Source organism: Lepisma saccharinum, chromosome 3 (genome assembly GCF_977018435.1).
Source record: "Lepisma saccharinum chromosome 3, izLepSacc3.1, whole genome shotgun sequence".
Classification (NCBI taxonomy): Eukaryota; Metazoa; Arthropoda; class Insecta; order Zygentoma; family Lepismatidae; genus Lepisma; species Lepisma saccharinum.
The window spans coordinates 28242784-28266768 of NC_139231.1; the positions used below are offsets into that span (position 1 = coordinate 28242784).

General features: G+C 35.0%; 1 protein-coding gene across 5 annotated transcripts in view; it reads left to right on the top strand.

Annotated features, from left to right (window-relative positions):
- Nucleotides 1-23985, top strand: part of LOC145984948 (von Willebrand factor A domain-containing protein 5A-like) — a 124639-nt gene that overhangs the window by 30811 nt on the left and 69843 nt on the right. For all 5 annotated transcript variants that reach the window (XR_014441378.1, XR_014441380.1, XR_014441379.1 and 2 more), the window contains exons 2-8: nt 2761-3154; nt 4060-4241; nt 5174-5285; nt 11519-11635; nt 16113-16262; nt 17075-17210; nt 20268-20380. Coding sequence is in view for 1 of the 5 variants with exons in the window: in XM_083118378.1 (XP_082974504.1) it covers nt 2795-3154; nt 4060-4241; nt 5174-5285; nt 11519-11635; nt 16113-16262; nt 17075-17210; nt 20268-20380 (1170 nt within the window). In the remaining 4 variants the exon portion in view is untranslated. The remainder of the gene's footprint in view (nt 1-2760; nt 3155-4059; nt 4242-5173; nt 5286-11518; nt 11636-16112; nt 16263-17074; nt 17211-20267; nt 20381-23985) is intronic.

Genomic DNA, 23985 nt, shown 5'->3' on the forward strand with positions numbered 1-23985 from the left:
TTGTCTGGGAATTGCGAATTTTTCCCATCCTGACGAAAAAAAGTTCTGTCCCCCACACCCCTAGTCATTAGTTCGTACTATTATTCTAACTCCTTGCTTCGCAATCTGAGACTTTTAAAACATATAGTATAACCTGAGCAGTTGCTTTTCGATTGATTGATATGGCTTATTTTAATTAACTTTTTTGCCACTTTTGACGGTACCAGTTAGATAAGCCGGAGACACATTTAACTCGTTTATTTTCAAATAAAATTCATTTCTACTTTGGATCACTTTTTTTTCCATGAAAAAAGTTTTCTTTTTAACATTATAATTATTTATTGGTCGTTGCTAATTCGGGGCAAATCTTGACTCACGTTGTCTATCGTCAGCTGATGTGCAGTGTTTCCAAACTATTCACAAAAGGTTTTTAAGCGAAAATTGATCCACAAACCATTCACGGAAGGTTAGGTTTGGTTAAGTTAGGTTAGGCAAACATAGAAAATTGAATAGGAAAAAAAAAAAATGCTCACACGTCACCTTGTAAAACTACCGCGTGGTTGTTACACTAACACTTATTAACTGAAAAATTATTGTTATTAATCCACAAACCATTCACGGAAGGTTAGGTTAGGTTCAGTTAGGTTAGGCAAACATAGAAAATTAAATTGGGAAAAAAAATTCCTGCTTACACGTCATCTTGTAAAACTACCGCATGGTTGCTGCACTGACAGGAGGTTACGTAATCGAACGCATGGAACATTCGATTCACGTAGTCGATGGTAATGGTGGCACGAGCTATCGTGCAACGGAGATGCCTTACTTACAGGCCAAATAAGTTCCAACGATTTGAAAAAACAATTTCCGCGGCTTCAGAAAGTCCACAAGAACTCAATTCTGTAAGTACTTTCTCGTCTTTTCTCCTGTAAATTTCAAGAAATGTGTCTCCGGCTTATCTAATCGTTACCCTTTTGACTAATAGCGAAGATGAGGATGAGCTATGTATGATATGATGATTTTCATGAAGGGACTCACAAAAAACACCCATTCCTGGGCTGTGATTCAAATGCGGGACCTCTGGCATTGTGGCATGGTGTGCTAACCACTCTGCCTCAGAGGGCAGCCAGTTCCTTTTCGAGTCATACACACGCGATACAGAAACGCGTAGTGAGAATTTTGATTAAGTAATATTTACTTTTATTAAATAATGAAGCAAAAACTTAAATTCAACAATGATCTCGCAAGAATATATCGAGCTTTTAAGGGATGGAAGAAACGAATATGAGGTAAAGTGTATGGTGGCTCTCACTTTCCCTGCTGTTGAAAGAGTGCTAGAAATATTCCTTTCATTAAAATCATATTTCTTGGCCCAATCTAAACTACCTAAAATTGAAATTCGGTTTTTGGAAATAAGTTAAAGCAAAGCTTACCTGTTACATTTACATTCAGTTATTGTAAGTAATGGCAAAATGAGTTGCCATTTTTTGCACTGTCCTCTTTTCTATAACTTTGTCCTCCTTTTTCACTATGCTCTGTCCTCTTTTTTGAATGTATGTGCCTAGTCACCCTAGCCTTGACAAAGTGATGTTGCATCCTAGAGTACAGTATCTTACCTGTCATAGGCAAATTCATGGGAAAGGGGGGAAGCACAGAATATGCACAAGCCCAGAAAATTCATTATATTATCAGGTGTAACATTGGAAATGTAATGTGTACACTTTCTACATATTAAATGCAACCTACATCCATACCATGCTATATAGCGAGTTTTTGGCAAAAGAAAGATAAAGTTTGGATAAGTTTGTTTTAGGCCCACTTGGCATTCAGACAAGCTAATCGAGACTGGACTTGCATTTTAAAGTGTGACCCACTCCACTGTGACATGTACCTCCACTGGAAATTGAGCCTGGAATCTCTTGGTTACATGGCGACAATATTAGCAGTTATTGAGAAGCAGAAGCAGTTCTACAGTACTTGTATTAACAATGGTTTAAGAATGAAAGTTGAGAATGCACTGTCTAGGGCAAAACTGCCACATACATCAGAAGGATGTGTGTGTTTATGTGGGTTGGGACCTTCTATAATAGATATTTCTTTTTATTTCCATTAGTGTAAATTTCAGTCTCCATACTTTATCCTTTGAAGGTTTCTCCAGTTGCATAGTATTAATGTGATAGTTTTATAATAAAGATGTCCTAAATTCGATTTCTGGTGGGATCACATACCAGTGTCCAGCTAAACCACTTCCCATTAGTGCTATTTTGTGCTAAATTTTGGTTTTATTGTTATTATGGAGGAACGCCTCATGTTCCTAGGATATATATATATTTTTTGTTTGTTCAGTTTTTAGCTTTTTATGAAGAGCTGGTCTCTTCCACTGTGTGTGAGGAAGCTGTTAGTTTATTCTTACTTTTTAATGTGTTGTGTTTTTTATGTGCAGGTCCTTTTACAACCTTGCACCTTTAACCTTTCTCAAGGAGCTTTGTACAGCTTCTTTTAAACTATTTAGATAAGGGGATATTCTCCATGTACATTGAAATAAACTTTTTAGATAAGGGGATATTCTTAATGTACATTGAAATAAACTTTTTAGATAAGGGGATATTCTCCATGTACATTGAAGAGTGCAAATTGGCTATATGTTCCAATGCACCCACCAATTTTAAATCAATTAATCAACAATATTTAATTACTTTCCATAACATTTAATGTTTTGTTTTGATAGGAGCATATGCCTCTCCTGCTAAATCCGCCAATACGTAAGTTCTCATTGTCTTTCAGGTGTGTAATAATCCCAACGAGAGAGGAATAAAAGATGGCACCTTACGTAGAGCCATGTATCTGTGGATTGTTCAATTTTCTAACTATAAATGAGAAACATCCAGCACCTATACCTCTGCAAGGAGTCAGTGTGTCAGTCAAGGTTGTAGATTTTGTGGCAGAAGTTACAATAGAGCAACAATATAAAAACAAAGAGGAGAAACCAATTGAAGCTATCTACATATTTCCACTTGATCATGACTCTGCAGTTCACACTTTTGAAGCAGACATAGATGGAAGACAGCTGGTGGGAGTGGTCAAGGAGAAAGAGGAAGCAAAGAAAGAATATGAAGAGGCATTGGAACGTGGGGATACAGCTGTTATGCTGCAACAGGTTAAGAGAGAAATTTTCAAGGTAATCATATTTTTTTCTCAACTTACTAATGTACTTAATTTGTGGGCTTCTTTCATTGGGAAAATATAATAGTAATGCTTTACTGAATCTTCATAAAATTTTGAAAGGTAAAAACTCATGCATGTAGCACTGGTCAAGTGAAAGAAGTCTCCACTCCATTATGTAATGGTCTTGATTAAGTTAATGGTACCACAAATACTGCAATAGGCTAATCACTTTTATAAATGTAAATCTAAAAACTCTTTATGGTGGACACGGTGTTATCCTTTTTCATTTGTCAACCTTTAAGTCCAAAACCCAAATTTTGACTATTTTGTAGGTAGTTTTGAATCCCAAACAAGAAGGTTTAAATCACCTTGAGCTTTCACTTGTGGTTCACAGGAACAAGTAGGCATACTTTCTTCTAAACTATGATCATACATGATAAAAAAAAAATATTTTGAAAAATGTTGGGAAACTCAAGGCAGATGGGAAAAATTCTGACAAACATTTAAAATCAGCATGAAATTTTCTATTACGAACATCCTCTCTGCTCATGTGTCAAACATTTTGCTGACCAGTGTAATCTAAATTTTATGTTATATGTTATCAACATTGATCACATGTAGATGACCTAAATATTCTTAAAACATGACCTATGTAATGTTAGAAAATGCTGTAAAATTTTTAATTTTTGTTTTAAAGTGCAAACCTAATTTTTTTTCCAAAACAAAAAAAATGTATTTCTGAAGGTACCTGAATAAATCAACACAATTTACTTTACTGACAATATACTTAAGAAGTGTGAAAAAAAGATGAGACATGCAGTCAAGAAGTGATAGATATTGGATACTAATCACTAAGCTCAAGACAAGTTCTTGTATTGACAGATCTGAAGATCATATGGTGTTTTCTTATATTTCAAGGCTCGAATTGGCAACATACCTCCTGGAAAAAATGCAAGTGTAAAGGTAGCCTACTATACAGAACTCCTACCTGATGAGTCTGCTGTTCGGTTCTACCTACCAACCACCATAGCACCAAGATATCGCCCTGCATCTGATACAAGTGAAGGAGCTAAGGAGATCTCCAGTATTACGTACACTGAGTAAGTCCTTTACATTTTTTAAAAAATAAACACTTCTTGGATATATGTGTGTTTGTGTGTGTGTGTGTTATTTTTAAGTGAATGAAATGAAAAGAGGTCCAGAAGGGCTAAATAACAAATGAGAAATATAGAAACACTCATCAGACAGTGGAAAACTTTAAATTTTTCTGGCTAAAGGATGCATCCTCAGTTCTAGCATAATAGATGGAAGAATAGCAAAATAGATGGCAGAAACGGAAATAAATGTTTTACCAGCAAAATTACCATGTTCAGAGTGAAGATATAGAGTATGTTTAAGAAATACGCACATAGCATAGATTATATCTCTGCTCTGGACCTGGCAACTGTGCAAGTTAAACACTCACTTCCATTCTTCCATCTTTTTTTCTAGAGACCAGCGGCTGCAAAAATTTAGTTTCATAATACCTTTTCATTTACTATGTGTGTGCATGTGTTGTCCATTCTTTTAATACTTCATCAAGGTCTTTTCTCTTTTTTTAAAAAAAATTCTAAACCATGCTTTAAACTTTAACCACTTTTATTGATATAATTTCTGGTAATCCCTGAAGAAGAGACTGGAGGGATTGAAATATTAAAATTTAACCACCTCCCTTTTTATGTTTTTATGAGAAGTTTTTGTGTTTGTAGATACCAAATTTAAAAAAAAATCCAAGTACTGAATATACGTAAATGTTACTGCATTACACATTTTATTTCAGAAAATACTGTTACTATTTCTAAAGGATATGTTATGCATGTTCTGCATATTTCAAGTTTCCATTTTATTTTCAAAACAAATTTCCAGGAGAGGATTGTGTTTTTACAAACCTTACATTGAGGTTTTTAAATCCAGTGTTGATTCTATTTTATTTTTAAAAAACTTAGTTAAATGTCACTGTTTTTTAAGTCATACATATTTTTTTTCCTTTCAGTTTTACACCAGCACCTTTGAAAGTTGAAGTGAAATTTGAAATGAAATCCAAAATCATTAGAATAGAATCTCCAACACATCAGATAAAAACAACAATAGAAGCAACAGAAAATGTAAGTCATATTTCAATTGCGTCTTAATATAATTGTGTTCTCCTATCCTGCTCACATCTTAAACAATTAGTAGTACAATACATGTTTTTTCTACTTGCATAAAACCAGGATCGTAAAATGACATGCTAAGGTAGTTGGCAGGTTTTCCGCAGTAAAAATAGGTAAGGATGAAAGAAGGAACAGAAGTGCAATTTACATGTTGCGGTACTGTACACTTCTTATTTTGTTTTATACAAGTATAAGTATTAAGTTTCTTTTTTTGTTCGTTCATCATATGCTGTAACACTACTAACTACTATTTGATATTCAGTGATACTTAACGTGGGTGGGGTCGTCCAAGCTTTGTTTTAGCCAGTCGTTGCCTGAATGCTGTTTTGGCATATCTCCACTTCTCATCGGAGATGAGTTGATGACTGTCAAGTGGTGTGAATTATCAACATTAATGAAATGTTTGTGCAAATACGTTGAACTTCAATCAGCTCTTCTGAAGAGTTAGTGCAGATGGGCATACGACAACATAGTCTTCAGCCAATGAAGGCTTGAAAGATTCCACTTTTGCATAGCAGTTGTACTTTACACTAGGAGGATGGACCCAACATTTGTTGGGTTACTTTTATTTTTATTGTAATTTGGCAATGTTAAGTGTAATCCTTGGCTTCAATGTTCTGTGACTTTTAATAAATATTAGTTCTCCACACTTCTAGAAAGAGTTAAACTTTAATCCCATCTCTGAAGGATACTACAATTATCACTACCTATAAGTACGATCTGTCATTTTGACGTGTACAGTTTTTTGGGTATATATATCTGTAAGCAATAGCCCATTCAAAGTGCAACTGAAGCTATGTTAATTATTTCTCAGTATTGATCGTCTAATGAATATATTTTCAAGTTGATTGTTGGTTCAGATCAAAGTGCAAGTCGACATACTTCATCAAATGACGTGCCTCTATATGGTGAAGTTCTGATGCAGAAGATGGTCGATGATGCATGTGTTATTCAATGTTTTGGATATCAAAGACACTCAGAAATTTTCTCTCCGAGGGTTTTTTTGTTCTTTCTTTCTTAAATTATGAGAAGAATTGGCTCCACCTTATTTGGCAAAAAGAAAAGTGATCGTTTCCAGGCCAATCAGTGCACCCCAAAGCAGCGACACCCACAAGACTTGCCAGACAGGAGGCTGTGAGGGGAAGAATAAATCCAGAAACCTCTGTATAAACAGAAACCTCTGTATAAAATGTATGTGTAACTTGTTCTGAACAGGTGTACTGTATACTTGTGTTTGATGCCTCTGGTGGTTCGGATTAATTAAAATCCAATGATTTTCATCTATGATTTATGTGAATATGAATAACACAGTCTTTCTGACCTGAGTGTTAGTGTCTTCTATAGGCCCTATATTATACACTGCAGAAGGCAGCATTTGTAAGAAATTGCTATAATGATGTGAAAAAAGATAAATAAACACAATTGTTCTTTTACTCTCAGAATAGCTGGAGGCACTTGCCACAGTGGTTCGGATCTCACTTTAAACTGTAGGTCCAGTTCCGATTAGCCTTACTGTGCATAAAGTGGAGTTAAACCACCAAATGAATAACAATAACACTCAGAATACCAAGAGTGGAACATATTGCAAGGAAATACTCTGTCAAAATGACAGGTTAGTCATAAGTGGTAGCTTGGAAATCAGTCCTCCTAGTGTCAAGAATAGTAAGTCAAAATTTATCGGAATTCTAAAGAAGAATTTTGAAGCAAACATTTCCAGTCAATAAATGATTTTTTTAAAAGTGAGGACTGAGTAAAGATGTTCAAAGCTGGTCCTCCCGATTGTTACTATTATTAACAAGTACAATTTGAAAATGTCTTTCTATTTCCTCACAGTCTTATGGGATACATCTTGCATAACCACAACTTTTTGCTGATATATTTCACTTTCACATGTAATAATGAGAAAAAAAGAACACATTTCACTGGGAAATGCAAATTTTCACAATTTTCCAAAAATTACAACTTTAAAAAACTGAAATTATGCAACATTTTAAAAATGTCTTGGTATGCTTCTCTGGAAATTTTACCCATCCAGCATCTATAGGAAGGTCAGTGGAAGGAAATTTCTGGATTCTTTTCTGTAAGCAGCACTGGCACTTTTATATTTTATTTTTTTCTGCAAGAAGTATCAGCATATTTTCAATGCAATTTTGCATAGTAGTAGGAATTTACCAGTGCTATGTACTACATTTTTGCATTCACTTTGGTGTACTGTGGTGGCCATAGTGGTGTGCTAAATACCATATTTTTTTATTATTTTTTTTTGTAAAATTTCGATTTTCTTCCTCCTTTAACTTTCATCATTGATAGGTTTCAAATATAAATTTCACCTCTTCTAAAAGTCCTGTTATTAAATAAAGAATCATCTCTCTACAACAATGTAGCTATGATTTTTTTTTGTACTTTATGGTACTTTATGCAAAGTTTGAAAACCTCGTGCCTGGAAAGAGCTCATCCGGAGATGCTATACATAAGAGAGGGGCTATTGTGTGCTAAATGTTATCAAAACTATGAGATTCCTTGTTTACTTTGTTGTTTTTAAAGATCTATTGGCATGTATCAAAATTGTTGAACTGGTCTCTTCATAGAAAGAAACTTAATATATTTTGCCACTTTCCTGCTGACATTGTCAAGGGTAGATTGGAGTTAAAAGAAAATCGCAACATGCAGTTGGAGGAGCAGGAATGAAACCTCACCATCTTGGGGTCCTGGTACAAATACAACAGCAGGTCTCCTGAAAATCATAATTCCTTGTATCACACACAGATCTGTACCTAGAGATTTCTGGACCCTGGGAAAGAGTAGATTCTGGAGCTTCCCCTTTGGGACATATATTTTCTTCTCAACTTAAATTTCATTTTAATGTTCACAAACAAACAACTTATTCACCTGTTATCAGTAGAAATAATAATAAAACATGCATGCTCTTTTACAACAAGGATATTTTTTTCTTTATGTTGCAAAACTCATTCAGCCTAAAGGTTGGAAATACATATTTAGCATTATTTATTTCTGTTCTGTGGATAGTTTACTGTTGCTGCAGTATATTGAGCACAATTATTACGACATAAAGAGAAGCTAATACCCTAGTATTTCCAATAGAACACCATCTAGAAATGGTCCACCTGTGCTTTAACTATAATAGAACAGCATGGCAAGGTATCTTTTTCGTAGGTAGGTGCACGTTGCAAGGCATTGACAATCAAATTCGTTTTTGCAATTTGGGGTGGCCACATGTAAAATTTACTATTGATTAATGTTCTCCCAATCAGATTTAAAATAAATGTTTCTTGAAGAACATGAATAGTTCTTTAATCTCCTTAATGTGTGCAAACAGGGGGCTGCAATGGAGTTTCGCTTTAAAAAGAAACTCAAAACTCCAAAAGCAGAGGATATGCATTTTAAGCTTATATTGATAAAAACAAGAAAATTGCATAATTTTGCTCTGAATTTGTATACCAGTATGCACATATCAGCCAATACTGATTAATCTCTCCTATCATTAAAGTTGTCCATAAAGTTATTTTACATGATACATGCAATTCTTTTATCTATAAGGTATTCCATTGTCACAGGTGGGACACGGAGACTACATTTTTTATATTAAAGTGACTATTCTACTGATAGTTAAGCAACATTTTTCTTACAGTTTCTGTTCAATGAAATATGAAACTTAACACTGATCATTGAACATAACTGCTCTTAAAATACTTTGCAAGATGTGTAGCTTTTAGTGAAGAATTTTGTGCCACAGGTGGGAGAGATGAAACACTGCCTCTTTACTTAATAATAAATTTATTTTAATTTGTGAATTGCCAAATGATGAAAGAGAAATAATTTAAGGCAAACAGACCAGGTAATTAACCTTTTAATATTCTAGTGGAGTTGAGGGGGAAATGTAACAGTTAAAGGAGAAATTTATTGTTTCTTTGGTATCACTAGTGGGACAGAATGGAAAACACAAGTAAATAAAAAAGCTTAAATAAATTAATAATATGTCAAATTTAAGACAATTTTAGATTGTTCACTTACAAAATAGGATAAAGTTACAGCATTGCATTTAAAAAATGAGGTTCTGGGGCACTTTCACATGGAATGCTCCTAATATACAATTTTGCTTACACACAATATTTTATCATTTTTATGTGCAAATTTTATGTATTTATATATTCAGAATAATAATAAAACAACAATCATGCCAAAGGCAATGGCAGAGTATTGTATAATTTGCCCTTTTATCAGTATAGTACGAGGATTGTCAGGAAAGTAAAGATACAAACACATTTGCACGTTAGGGGAAAAATGTGTACCAAAGTTGGCAACACTGGCAGTAACCTTGATCCATAATATGAGGATTGGGGGTGAGTCGTCATTGCTGCGCTGAGTCTTGTGCAAGGAACACGCGTTGGAAATGGCAGCAGCAGTACCGAATCCCGCCAGGTGTGAAGTGCGTGCCGTGATCAGGTTTTTGCAGGCACATGGAAAGTGTCCATCGGAGATCCATCGATAAATAGTGTAACGAACCTGAGAGTTTAAGATTTTATATTTGTAAGATGTTAAGATTTTTAAAATGTTTGTTATTTCAAATAATGTGCAAGTTGTCACAGATAATTATAGTTAGATTGATACAGTTATTGTTTGGAATTTGTGTAGATGTTTATAAATATGTCAAAATCTGTTCGTGTTGAAGTCACTTTCTAATCTCAGCCGAGGAAGTGAACTAACCTGAATGTTTCTCACCTGACGACAGACTGAGTTTGAAAAAGAATTGAAGGTGAAGAATAATAAGAACTGGGAAACGGAGAGAATTGAAGTATAGATTTTGGTTTTTCGAGTTTTCTTCTTGCCGATAAGTTCAAAGTAAACAATTAATTATGTTCTTTGACTTTCGCTTTATGTGAGGGAATTGCCCAACGTTAGTATTGAATGTTCTAGTGTTGTACTGGTAAGTGATTATGAAATATACGCGTTTATAAAACTGCGTTTTAACTTTGAAAACAGTGTTGTGTTTCTTTTCTACCCAGCAAGCCCTCATGATTTGCAGATTCTCATGTTCCCGACTAAAGGAGTAGCGAACTAACTTTGTGACGACTGGTGTACAACCGGGGGGGACGTTGCAATAGTGACTGTGTATGGGAACGTAATGAATCGGCAAAATGTGGCGAAGTGGTGCCGTGCCTTCGCAGAAGGTCTGTGTGATATTCATGATGAAGAGAGGAGCGGGAGGCCGTCCGTGATCTCTGACAACATTTGCAATCGCATTGAAGCAGAGGTTAGTGCAAACAGGCGGGTGACAATTAGAGAATTGTGTGTGATGTTTCACGAAACACTATTCATGAAGTTGTGAGTGGGTTCAGAAAGTTGTGTACAGGCTGTGTCCCAAAAAAGTTTACTGACAAACACAAAACCAAACGACTGGGATACGCACTGGACTTCCTTACGACGCGCTACGCAGAAGAGGGAGACGAATTCTTGGACTCCATAGTGACAGGTGATGAAACATGGGTGTTCCACCATATGCCTGAATCCAAGCAGCAGTCACTGCAGTGTTGCCATACCCATTCTCCAAAAGCCAAAAAATTCAAAACCTCACTTTCAATCTGCAAGCTGATGGCAACCGTTTTCTGGGATCATCACGGCATCCTACTGGTGGAATTCAGGCCTCCTGGAAGAACGATTAATGCTGAAACCTACTGCCAGACTTTGAAACATCTTCGACGTGCAATTCAAAACAAATGGCGGGGCATATTGTCACGTGTGGAATCCGCTTTAACCATGACAACGCTCGGCCCCATTCAGCGAATGTCACCAAGGATCTGCTTGCACATTTTCAGTTGGACGTCCTTGAACATCTGTCATACAGCCCTGACCTCACACCCAGCGATTACTTTCCTGACAAGCCTCGTTATACACCATTAAACACGATCCCTAGACTAGAGATTGATAAGATAGTACTGTTGTCATTGTGTTTAACATTGGTAGTAATTTGAAGAAAGAAAATGTTTTCTAATACATGTGGTAGATTTTTATGAATAAGTTGATTAAAGCTGCATTAGAATATTTACACTATTCATTTACGTTTTGTAATATGAATTTGTAAAATTGTATCTAGCTAAATATGATTAAAATTTTTACCTTTTTTTTCTTAAGTTTTGTACTAATAAGTATAATGAATTACTTTGAAGGCTCACAAGATGTTTGGAGCTACAGCCACACTTGCTGCAGAGACTACTGATATGGATAAGGATTTTGTTGTTCTTGTCAGCACAGAGAATCCACATGTTCCTAGAATTTGTTTAGAGGTAAGTAGAAATGCGAGGATGTTTAACGATGGTCCTTTATCTGAAGTGAGGTGCCTAACCCTCTCGTTGCCTAAAGACCCAACCCTCAAATCATACTTATGCCCAATCTTTCCTAAAACCACAATCAAACTGGAATTCCAACGACCACCATGCGCCAGCGAGAGTTACGCTGCTTGTAGTTCCACAGTACAGACTACTCACAAAATTTTGAACGTTAATTCCAAAATAATTTTTTTAAAAAAACTATCACTATATCTGTAAATTGCCAATCAATAAAAGGTAAATGAAGACCAACTATTTCGAAACACCCTGTAATGGAATTTCCTGAGAATATCTATGTTGGCTATCAAGAATTCCCGTTATACATGGGAGGACCCCATAATCTGTGGAATCACAAACCAAGCAAAACATTAGCCACTAATTTTATGCTCACCAGATATAACTGTAGTATGTACAAAACATGAGTTTACATTAACAATCCCATATCCAAACGATAGGCGTGCTTTTATTTGTACTAAAAAAAAATAATTTTGTCAACCTTTTTTTACTTTATTTGAAAACTACTTGAAATTGTATGAAGATATTAATGTTATAACCTTATGTGTTTGTGTACTCAGTACAGAATGCAGTATATTAGCTTCAATTGTTCTCAGCACTTTAATAATGAATAAAGAGATACCTGATCTAATTTTTTAAAGAAAAAAAAAAGGTTCTTGTGGAACGTCACAAGAAACAATTCAGCCATGGGTCCAAGTACAAAATCGGCTGAAGCTAATATACTTCATTCTGTACTGAGTACACAAACACATAAGGTTATAACATTAATATCTTCATACAATTTCAAGTAGTTTTCAAATAAAGTAAAAAAAGGTCACAGATTACGGGGTCCTCCCATGTATAACGGGAATTCTTGATAGCCAACATAGATATTCTCAGGAAATTCCATTACAGGGTGTTTCGAAATAGTTGGTCTTCATTTACCTTTTAAACTTTTCTAACGATGGAAGCGGCCCCGGCGCCCACCCAGCGTCGAATAACATGTGTACCTGGGGAAAACCCGGGGGGGATTAAGGTGGTCAGGGGCGTGATGCTGATCACATCACCCCACCCACGACCGGATCAAGAAAGTGTGGGGCGTTACCCCCACACCCCCTATACGCCTTCAGGGCATGGTGCTATGCACAGGGGAGCACTTTACTTTTTTTTACTTTTAAGAGAGATGCACAGCGTGAGGAGCGGAATTCACCACGCTACTTGATACATACTAAACGTATTACACGATCACATGCAATATCCCAGGATACCATACATCCAAACATGCACATGGCCGCCCATCTGTTGAAAGACAGAAAAGAACAATTACGTGTGTCAACATAAGGCAATTATATGTTCACAATAGGTACCAAAGTGAATAACATTAAGTCTGAATATTTACGGCATTTATTACATGCAAAAAACAAGATAATATGATTCAACCTTTACAGCAGGTACCACAGGCCTTGGTATTTAAACTTTCATTAATCTTTCTAACATGTGCTTGTACACTCAAACCAAATCAAATATATTGATTAGTAATACAAATAGACTTTCTTTGCATCACAATGTACAATGCTTATGACAAAACAGTCTTTCCTGATCTGTACTCTACAGATAAATGTTCTACAATTATATTATTCATACGTGCAATAATTGCCTCTTCCGATAATTTCAAAATTATCTTCCGATAACTAGTTTCCTATATTTTAATGCCTGAGAACCTGGTGCACTTTACATCTTGCAGTATGACAGATTTTACTTCGATTCCAACTGCTATATCAAATAATGACATCGAATAATTTCTGACGTGACCCTGAGGTCGAATGATGTGTGCTCCGTGAGAATCACGTGATCGCCACATGCATAATGTCAAGAGGTATGATAATACATGAAATGCATTGTTTCTCATACTTCGCAAACAAGACGTGAAGACACTATTATTTTTGTAAATATTGAGTGGAGCATTAATAATGTAAATTCCACACGTGCACTGCTAACTACACCATGTAGTTTTGCTGGTTACAAGCGTAAATTCTCGCCTTACCTTGGGTCGAGATAGCTGTTGAATCCTGCTACGATGCGGCCAACACTTTTCCCACTCAGCCGGAAACACATCGAATGTGCTGTAAACCACATTCCAATTGAGCAGGAGTAAACTAGGATTAGGTTAACACACCCACTTCCATTTGAAACATACTGCAACCATCATAATCTTGCAGATTTTTCGGCTAGCTTCTTTATTTACACCAACACCATGATGTCCGAAGTGCGCAACCACTTTTTGTTTTTCTCTGCCCTGCCCTTCCGCGCCACATGTAGCATCTTTCTTTTATTTGAAATTGGACGAATTGTTTACATACCGACTCTCAAATGAGTGTTAAGGATCTATCATCTAACCAGGTATAACAATATCGAGAATCATGACACTGCACCATTAAAGGAAAGAGGGAAACACTGGATTAATTTTTGACAAACCTACGCCGAACTCTTTTTTTATACTTTCCTCCTGCGTTCTGCCGATTACAGTGCATCAAATGAGAAGCAACTGAACAGTTTGATATTCACAACAACGAGTAAAGATTTCTAGTCCTATTTGTGGAAAATTTTAAACACAACTTTGAACTCTATAACCATTAAATATTGAAGCCTCTGTTAAATTTTGAATAATGACTCTCCTTGCCATACCGAATTAAACCTTTCAAACAACATTTTAAATTTTGTATACTGACGACTAATCTCCGCTCATTGCTACGTGTCTGATAATCGAGGCATTTCTTATCCCGAGTACATTCGAGAAAAAATAATTATGCTAACATTTAAGGGCCTATGACCTTTACATCATAATAGTAAGTACTAGGAATCTAAAATTGACTTAAGTAACCATCTGACTAGAATTCACTGAGAAGTTATGTAACCATCTGACTAAAATTGACTTAAGAAGTTAATTAATCATCTGAAAAATTGACAAAGGTACAAGGGGTGTATCATAATGATTTACAATTTCGAATGCCCCACTTCCCATGGTTAACCATTGGGCTTGCTATTGCAGTCACAGGTAACTATACCCTGCCACATGAGAACGGCACTCACAATCTTCCGTGCCAGTCTTGCCTCACATCAAAACCTGTACATGCATGTCAAGCAGAATGTTCCCCCCCCCCCTTTCTTTATGTCTTATGAACCATACGATTTTTAAAGGACTGTGCATAAATTATACAATAAATGTGTCATTGCTTAATATAAATCATGGAATATATTCAAAACATGAGGTTTTGTGTGTATGTGTCAAGCACGAAAAATTTTTTCATTTTTGACAGCCCCCTCTTGAATTTAATGGTCAGTTATTGTTTTTGGTTTAGTAAGAAATAAATGTATGAAAATCTTGGTTGTTTTGTCCACAATACACCCATTACTATGACACACACACTTCAAGTTTATACCACCAAAAAAAAAGCATGGTTTGTTATTGGTGAAATATACAATGTAGTGTGTGTGTTCTGCTACTATTACTCTGGTTTCAATTTATGAATCATTTGACTAAACCAGGATTCAAAACTTGGTATGTTCATTTCTTGCTGATAATCACCCTTCCCTTTCTTTGCACTGAACAGTAAACATGCATCTTCAACAAAGCCTTCATTACTGCCAATGTGTGAATAATAAGCCTCCCCTTCCACCTTTCCCCATCGATTGCTTCAACCCAGTGTTCAGCCCTTCAATGAAAGCCTGTCGGTGGTTTTGCACTGTGATATCCTCCCACGCTTTATTCAATATACGCACATCTTGTTCAAATAATAAGCATGTTTCTTCTCATGGCGATATCTTTTAATACCGTGGAGATTCTTTTGTCGTCAAACAACAAACAATCGGTTCCTCTTTCCTCTCTGGATGATGTGATGCTCAAAATAACACACTGGTAAAATCACTCGCTGAATAGGAGACCTCGATTCAGTCATTCTTGCCGCTGTATAGCACAATAAACGTTGAGTTAAAACAGTGGGGTGTGCAATGGTAGGAATGAGGCACCTACACACGTTTAGCAGCCTTAAATCACATTTTAACCTTTTTATCCATTTTTACCATACATCTTGATCAAAGTCTTACTTGACGCAGCCAATGTCATAATTAAATTGGCATGGTTTATCTACCTGATGAAGGGAGTAGGTACATCCCGAAACATCGTTTTACAGAAATCATATACTCACCAACGTAAGTACTTTTAGGTATTTTATAAAAGATTTTTCTTTTTGTATTGTACTGATAATTTATACTCAAGGAATGGACTCATACCTGCCTCCATATTTGAACCTTGCAGACACAAAGATACAAGTCTTGTCAGTTCATGAATAGATCTTTGAAATTAATTCCACATTTTTCATATTTTTTAATTTTTTTTTTTAGATTAAAACTAATATTTAGTTTATTTCACTATTTTTTACAGACCAACAGTGAGCATGACACAACTGCAGCTGTACTAACTGTTGTTCCCAAATTTGAACTTCACGATCAAAAAGTTGAACTAATTTTTGTGATAGATCGTTCAGGATCCATGCATGGGGAGAGTATTGCAAAGGCCAAAGAAGCTCTAAAGGTAAGAATTTCTGCTAAATGTCATTGTGTGAAACTAATACAAAACACTTTCTGCTTTATTAATTTTTGATTTAAAAGTTTCACCAAATTGTATTCTTAATTTCTCAACATTTGATGAATCCATGTAACAGATAAGTCATCCTAAAGAAACTCATCAATTATTTCATCAAAAACACGTTTAATATCAGTAACACTTGTAACAATTTAAGTATCTTTATCGTTCAGATTTTTAAAGCCTTTAAATCTGCAAATATATTAAACAGTTTTCACTTCTCCACTTTCTTTTTTTTTAAAACTTTGTCAAATCATGACATACATACTAGAACTTGCAGAAAGTTGAGCTAAATATGTATGTGAGAGAATGATTCTATCAGTGAATGTCTTAAGTTAGCAAGGGATAGGTTAATGAATTAATATTTGATTGAGTAATTATAATTGGAAGGGAATGAGTATGTTTTTGAGTTTTGGTGGGAGTGATGAAGAGAAAAAAAATTCATCTTATATAATTTTTCATGTTATGAAAGATAGATCTTTTTTTTAACATTTAAAAAATCTGTCAAGGTTTTTTTTTGCAAATTCCAGCCATTGTCCAGTAACTTGATTATGGAGAATGTATGCACAATTAATTTTAAAACTCACATACAGCGCATGTTTAGTATGATTCCCAACATGATACGAATTACCTTCTTTATTTTTAACTCGTGTTAATTTTTACTGCTTTTAGATTAATTGTACCTCTTTTTAATTTACTTGGATTTTTTTTTAATCGTATGTACAATATATTATGTGTACCTTTCTCTACTGTTCCATTAGTTGTTCCTTCATTCCTTACCTGTGGATTGCTATGTGAATATAGTGGGGTTTGGATCTTCTTACGAAGTGTTGTTTAAAAATGGAAGCAAGAAATATGATGATGTAGTTTTGAAAGAGTGCAGTATGCATGCTTCATGTAAGTAAAAGACAATATGAATGTAACTATGAAATCATCAAGTACAGTAGAGTACAGTTGTATTTAAAAATATTTATTTCAGTTCTCAGTTTAATCTTGTAGCAACAGATGTTTTTTTAGAAACAGATTTAATTTAACACTCCATAATTTAAAACTGTTGTACCATATTTTTTGATTGTTGGTTTTAGTTCTATCAGAAAAGTATGAGAACCATGTTAGTTTGTCTAAAAACAAGAAGGCCATGCCATTCTAAACCCTTACAGAACTTGCCAGAAATTTTCTGGAATATCATTGAGAATAATGCAACAATTTAGAACTTTTTAGAATGTACAACAACATTATGAATTCATAATTGGGAAAAGAGAGACACAGTAGTATATAAATACGGAGAAACTAGTACTCACTTTTGTCCACGAAGCGGTTTTTTCTTTTTCGATTAATTTCAGTGGCCACTGCCACCATCCTCGTTGGAAGTTGCTGTACTGTTGCTTGGTGTGCGTCTTTTGTTTGTAGTTCTCTGGCTGCCGCTAGGTGCGCTGTTGTTAACTGTGCATCTCGGTCTGGGTTGTCTGCTATTTCCGGGCGATAAGTGTTGTAGTAGGGGAATCAAAGTGTGGTGTGCTTGCTCGCTATCGATGTTTAGCTCATGCGGGAAGTGCATTATGGCATGCGTTTCCTTGATTTTGGTGTATACGAGTGTGTGGTCAGTGTGTTTGATTTGAACCTTTTGAATTTTATGGCTATTGTATTTGATATGTTTAGCAAGACCAGTAGTGGGTTGGTTTTTTTTCACATCTGCTAGGTGCTGTTGGATTCTTTCATTGACAGATGTGATGGACCTGTCAATGTAATGTGCCTTGGATTCACACTCCGCATCGTATACACCTGGGTTATCAAGGGGGGGAGAGGAAGTACCATTTGTGTTTGTTCAGTTTATCAGCTATTTTGGAATTGGGTTTGTACGCTACTTTGATGCTATATGGGAGAAGGTCTTTGGATATGCGGTTGGAAGTGGTGGGATGGTAGGGGAAGGCAAAGCATTTATATTGGCCGCTGGAGGTTGATTGTGGCTGGGTTGCTTGCGGATGGGTTGATTGTGGTTGGTTAGGGTGTCTGACCTGTATTTCAGCTTTACTGCACCAAGTGTAAAGTTGTGCTTCAGTGTAGCCATGTTTCAGGGCTATTTCAGTGATGGTGGCTGTCTCCTCTTGTAAATCCTCTTCTCTGCAACAGTAGGAGAAGGCTCTTTGATAAAAGTTCAGCCACACATTGGCTTTTTGCTTGGGGGGGATGGCTAGAGAGAGCATGTATGTACTGGTTGCCTGCATCCGGGTTTCTGTAGACAGTGGTTGTGAATTTGTTAAGTGCACGGTTGATGGTGATGTTCAGGAAGTTGATTTTACCATGTTTTTCTTGTTCTACGCTGAAGTTGAGCCTGGGGTGGATGCTATTTAGCTTGTTCACTAGAAGGTTGAGTTCTTCTGTCTTTTTGTATACGACTATTGTGTCGTCCACGTACCTTCCATATTGGATGTATTGTAATTCTGGAGTGTGGAGTATCTCTTTTTCAACCAGGTGCATGACGATGTTGGCTAAAGGAGCTGATAGCAGATTGCCCATCGCAAGGCCTTCGGATTGATTGTAGAATTTATCCTCAAACTGAAAGTAATTGTGTTTTAGACAAACTTCCAATAGCCTGGTTATCTCTTGTACCTCTAGAGCAGGGATTCTGTTTGTTGTCAGCCATCTTTCAACTGAATGCAGTGCTAGGTCTATGGGGATTGAACTGTCCATATCTATTATGTCAATGCTGGCTAATTTTTCACTGTCAGCTTGTACTATTGAAGTCACGAGATTTTTAGCATCGGCACTGTTGCGGATCACACATGTTAGTTTGTGGTTGAATTGAGATATTTTGTCTTTTAACCAGTTTGTTAAACCTTCTTGACATGTATTTATGTCTTGCACAACTGACAAAGTGAGACCACAGCTTGGGAAAGTGAGTTTCGGATGGTACTTCGTGTAGTGGTAAGGTACCCTGTAGGGCCCATATTTATGGTGAATTAAAAAAATAGTATTTCAGTACAAAACCTAGGCACATTTCAGGATTATAAGCAGTATATAAAATGTCATTTCAGTGTTAAAATGGTGAATAAAATCACAAATTTAATTCTAAAAACTACCCTTATTACCCAAAATAAACATTTCCTTTCTAGTAGCACATTTATGCATAATTGAGTTCATTCCTGTGCAAAGGAGTCCAGTTTTGCTTCTCAAATATTTATAGTAGAATTAATCAGTTTCTTGTGATTTGCATAATTCCCAGGATAATTTAGACTGCAGAAATTGTCACATCTGTAATTAAACTAAATTTCATGTTTAAGAGTTTATTTATCATTATTCAAGGCATTTTGCATCATTTCGTGGCAAGACATAGTAGGAAAATGCACCTCACACCATTCAAAAACATGAAAAATTAACATTACAGTGTGTTATTTCATGTTTCTGTCAAAAACTAAATATCTATGACTACCGATGGGTATTGATATGTGTAGGTGCGAGCATGCTCTAGCCAGCCATTTCTGAGAAGAAGCACTTCAAAGTTTTGAAGGCTTACAAGCATGCCTTATGAGGCAAATATATTGTCGGACTGCTAGGTGATACAGTGGCCCCATGATAAAGTACTAAACTAAGTTTGTAATCTGAAATTTCACATCTTAATTCATGACAACTTACTATGAATTCTGCATTGTTTTTTTTTTTTTTCAAATATTAAAATATATGTCAAACTTAATTAGAAATTTAATCAAGTTCAAACTGATGTTTATTGCTAGTGTATTTTAGCTACCTTAAGAAGTGATCGTTGTTTTTATTGTTAACTCTATAACTAGTTTTTCATAATTTTTATTGTGTTGAAAACTTCAAATTTACTTGTGACAACATAATCTGTGAACGATAAAACATAAAGAAAAGTATAAATTTGTTGTGTTGATTGTTCATTAAATCAAGCAGGAAATTTTTATCTCATTACAAAATGTATTTTTTCATTTTCTATAGCTTTGGATGCTGAACTTGGTGGAACTGAAATTCTTGAGCCTTTATGTGAGGTTTTGGATTGGAAACCCATTGAAGGCTATCTACGCCAGGTTTTTATCCTGACTGATGGAGAGGTATTAAAAACTTATTGTAATTTTATTTTACTTGTGTGTTTGCCTGTTTTTAGAATATGTTAGCATAGAATGAAGATTCCAATATTGAAAGTAGATCTTTTACTAAATAGTGTATTTTTTTAAAGCTACTAATGTAACTTTTTTCACAGCTACTCACACTATTTATTGTAAGCATCTTTAAATAGTAAATATTATGCAGCAGTTTATATAATTAAGAAGTAGTAAACATAAAATTGTAATGTCAGTTACTTCATTTGAATTAATAGCTCTTTATCTAAAAATAACACAACCCTAAGTTTGATCAATTTGAAGACATAAACAGATTCATTTTTTTGTAACCTCATATGTTGTACATTTTGATTCTTTATTGAGAAACCTTAGAGGAAATTTATGAATCTTTTAATTTTTATTCTAAATGCTAAAATATATGAAAATAGATACAGGAAAAACCTCATTAATACAGTATTTTTTAATTCAAAGTTCCCTTTATTTTAAAGTTGTTTGCATTTCCCAGCCAATAAGATAGAGTTTTTCATATCTTTCAGTCTAGATAAATCAAGGTACGGAAATTTTTTAATTCAAAGTTATTTTCAAGATTATTTAGCAAAATTAGTTTCATTTAATTCTAAGTGCACAGCCACAGAAGTCAAGAAGAAAAGACTTGAGAGTGCTTGGATGTTATTTTAGCTTTACCTTGACTTGTTGCCTTGTCCTAATATGTGTGTAACATATGCACTTCCATTCTTCGTTACTCTGCTAGGCAGGGCAAGTACTTTTGTAATTGAAAACACTGCTTTTGTGACAGTCATATGTGCCACATGGAATATACAAGATAAGATCATAGGAATCTTCCAAAAATACATACATGCATCATCTGGAAGTCTTGTTTACCAAATCCCAGGTTTGATACCTAGTGGATGCACATTGCACAGTGGTTTGGATCCAACTTTAAACCATAGGCAGAGTCCCAATTAGCCTATCTGTACATAAAGTAGACTTAAAATATCAATTCAATCTTGCCTATCGGTCTGTTTCTGAACTCAAATTGCAGCAGTTTTGAAAGTGAGCAACTGTTAGCCTTGTTGCTGCTATAGCTTTGTATGCTGTACCAACTTTTATTCAAAACATATCTTCGAAGAGTGTGTCACTTTTGTCAGAAAGGATAAATATAAATTAATAAAATGTAATTAATGGATGTTACTGATTTTGAATAGCACTAGAGATTTTCTCAGTGACATTAATAGCTGGTAACTTTTAGTGTACGATAGCCTCTCCCACCTGTAAGTCTCTACAGATGGGACCTATTCATATACATTATTTTTAAATGTGTTGTGGTGTAGTAAATTAATCATAGCAGGAGAACTATTTCTCATAGAGAGGTAAGGATTTTCTTCTCGCTGAATGACCAGGCTCATGGAAAATGTAATTTATAAATTTTTCCTTTAGCTACAACAATAAACTAAACTTAATAAAAAATAATAGTAATTAGTTTTAATATGTTCTTACAATCATGTAGAGTTCAAGTTGAAAATCGTTATGCACTTCTTTAGGAAAATAATGCAAATATATAAAGTAGGATATCAATGTTACTGATATATTTCCGAACATCAGTTGTGGCACTGGTTCTGTGGGCAATTATGTCTTGAAATTTGCAATAGATTACACTTTGAAGATGTACCACTTTTGTTCTCAACTTTTGAATAAGAAAGCAATTTTTTTAAAAAATAATAATTTTCAGGAATTTTTAAAAATCAGGCCTCTTCTGCAGGATCTCTGATTGCCAGACTGAATAAAAAAGTAACAACTTGTACTAGTTCTGGTTTAGTGAGATATCGGCTTATTTGCTTTTCAAACACTCACCTGTGAAAAGTTGAAATTGCTTTTAGCTAGAGATAAACTTCTTACAAGTCAAGCTCACTGACACACAGCTATAATGATGACCCTCCCTAGTACACATGTTGCTGGCACTTGTATTTTCAGGTGCCATAGTTGACATTTACAAAACTTTTGACTAAAATAAAATTATAATACAATGTACATATTTGAAAAACAGTGAGTGCATTGCAAACATTTCTTCACTTTTTTTACATTTTATTCATTATTTTATGTACAAGTAAAGCATCAGAATAAATGCTGGTTGATAGGTAATAAACCATTCATATTTTTACTAGGGATGGGACCAAATAATCGGTACTATATCGGTATCAGCCGATATAGGCATATCGGCTGTATCGGTTTATCGGTAAAATTACTGATTATTTTACCGATCCGATATATCGATAAATATATGATAATTTAGTGCAAAATTCTGCCATTTTGTTGTAATTTGTATGGATAATATCCGTGCCCTACTTTCTAAAAAAGTAAATGTCTAAATATGCAACTCCTTTTGCACTGCAGTCACCTTGAAGCACACATATATTAAGGAGGCCAATGAATCTTTCAGGTTCTTCAAGGACCATTTGTAAATTTATATCGGTATCGGTAAATTTTATATCTGTATTTGATCTGTATCGGCCAAAATTTCGTATCGCCCCATCCCTAATTTTTACTAACATTGCATAAATACATTTATTTAAAAAGAACTTGTTTAAAGAAATTAACAATTAACATTTTGTTTTACAATTTAAGTGTGTTGGACCCTGATATGTATATGAAGTAAAGAAAACAACTGAAATATCATCTTTGCTTGTTGAGAAATTGCATGTTAATTGCATTTATGCAGTGCTGGTCTCTTAACTAATGATCAGGCCTCTAGGGCATATGCCCCACCCTGTGGCCGAGTGGTTAGCACATCACGCTCCGATGCCAAGGGTCCCGGGTTCGAATCCCGGTCGGGCTTGGTTGTTTGTGAATGTCCATTCATCAATTTCATCATTTCATTAGCCAAGAGGCACAAAACGCGAAGTAAAATAAACTAAATCAAATCAAATAAAAAAAATCAAATCTAGGGCATACATCATGTGGCTGCCTCATCGACTGTCGGATATCTAACGGTTAAAGAATTTATTTATTTTGCATCTAATGCTAACAGATGTGTGACCCTAATTACTTTGTAATTGAAGGTGATGTGGAAAATGTACCCCAATTACACATGTAATATTGCCCAAAAATCCTGTTGCATATTAACCCGTTTCTGCCCAAATTATTTTTTTTCTGAGTACTTGCATTTATATTTGATATTTACTTAGAACATAAGTGTCTGAAATGATTTATTTTTTTTATTTTTTAGTGTATAGTTTGTGAGAAAACGGATGTCGACATTTGTCGACAATGGTTACAAGTGACCCCAGTATAGATTCCCTATAGCATGTCGACAATGGGCATGAAATGTATCATCTAAAATTAATAGAAATAATACATATAGTGTTTTGTTATCTTGTATTTATTATCTAATGACATAAATATAAATTGTTTTCTTACACTTGAACTCCACACAATATCGTACAATCCAACAAATAATAAGGACTTTCTAATAAGGATGTTCTCATAGAAATAATGAAAATATCTTAGTTCTTTCCGTCAAAATTGTTTGTTTTTTTTTGTTTTTTTTTACCTTGTATGAAACTCCTCGCTGCAATTCACATGGCAGCCAACTTGACATA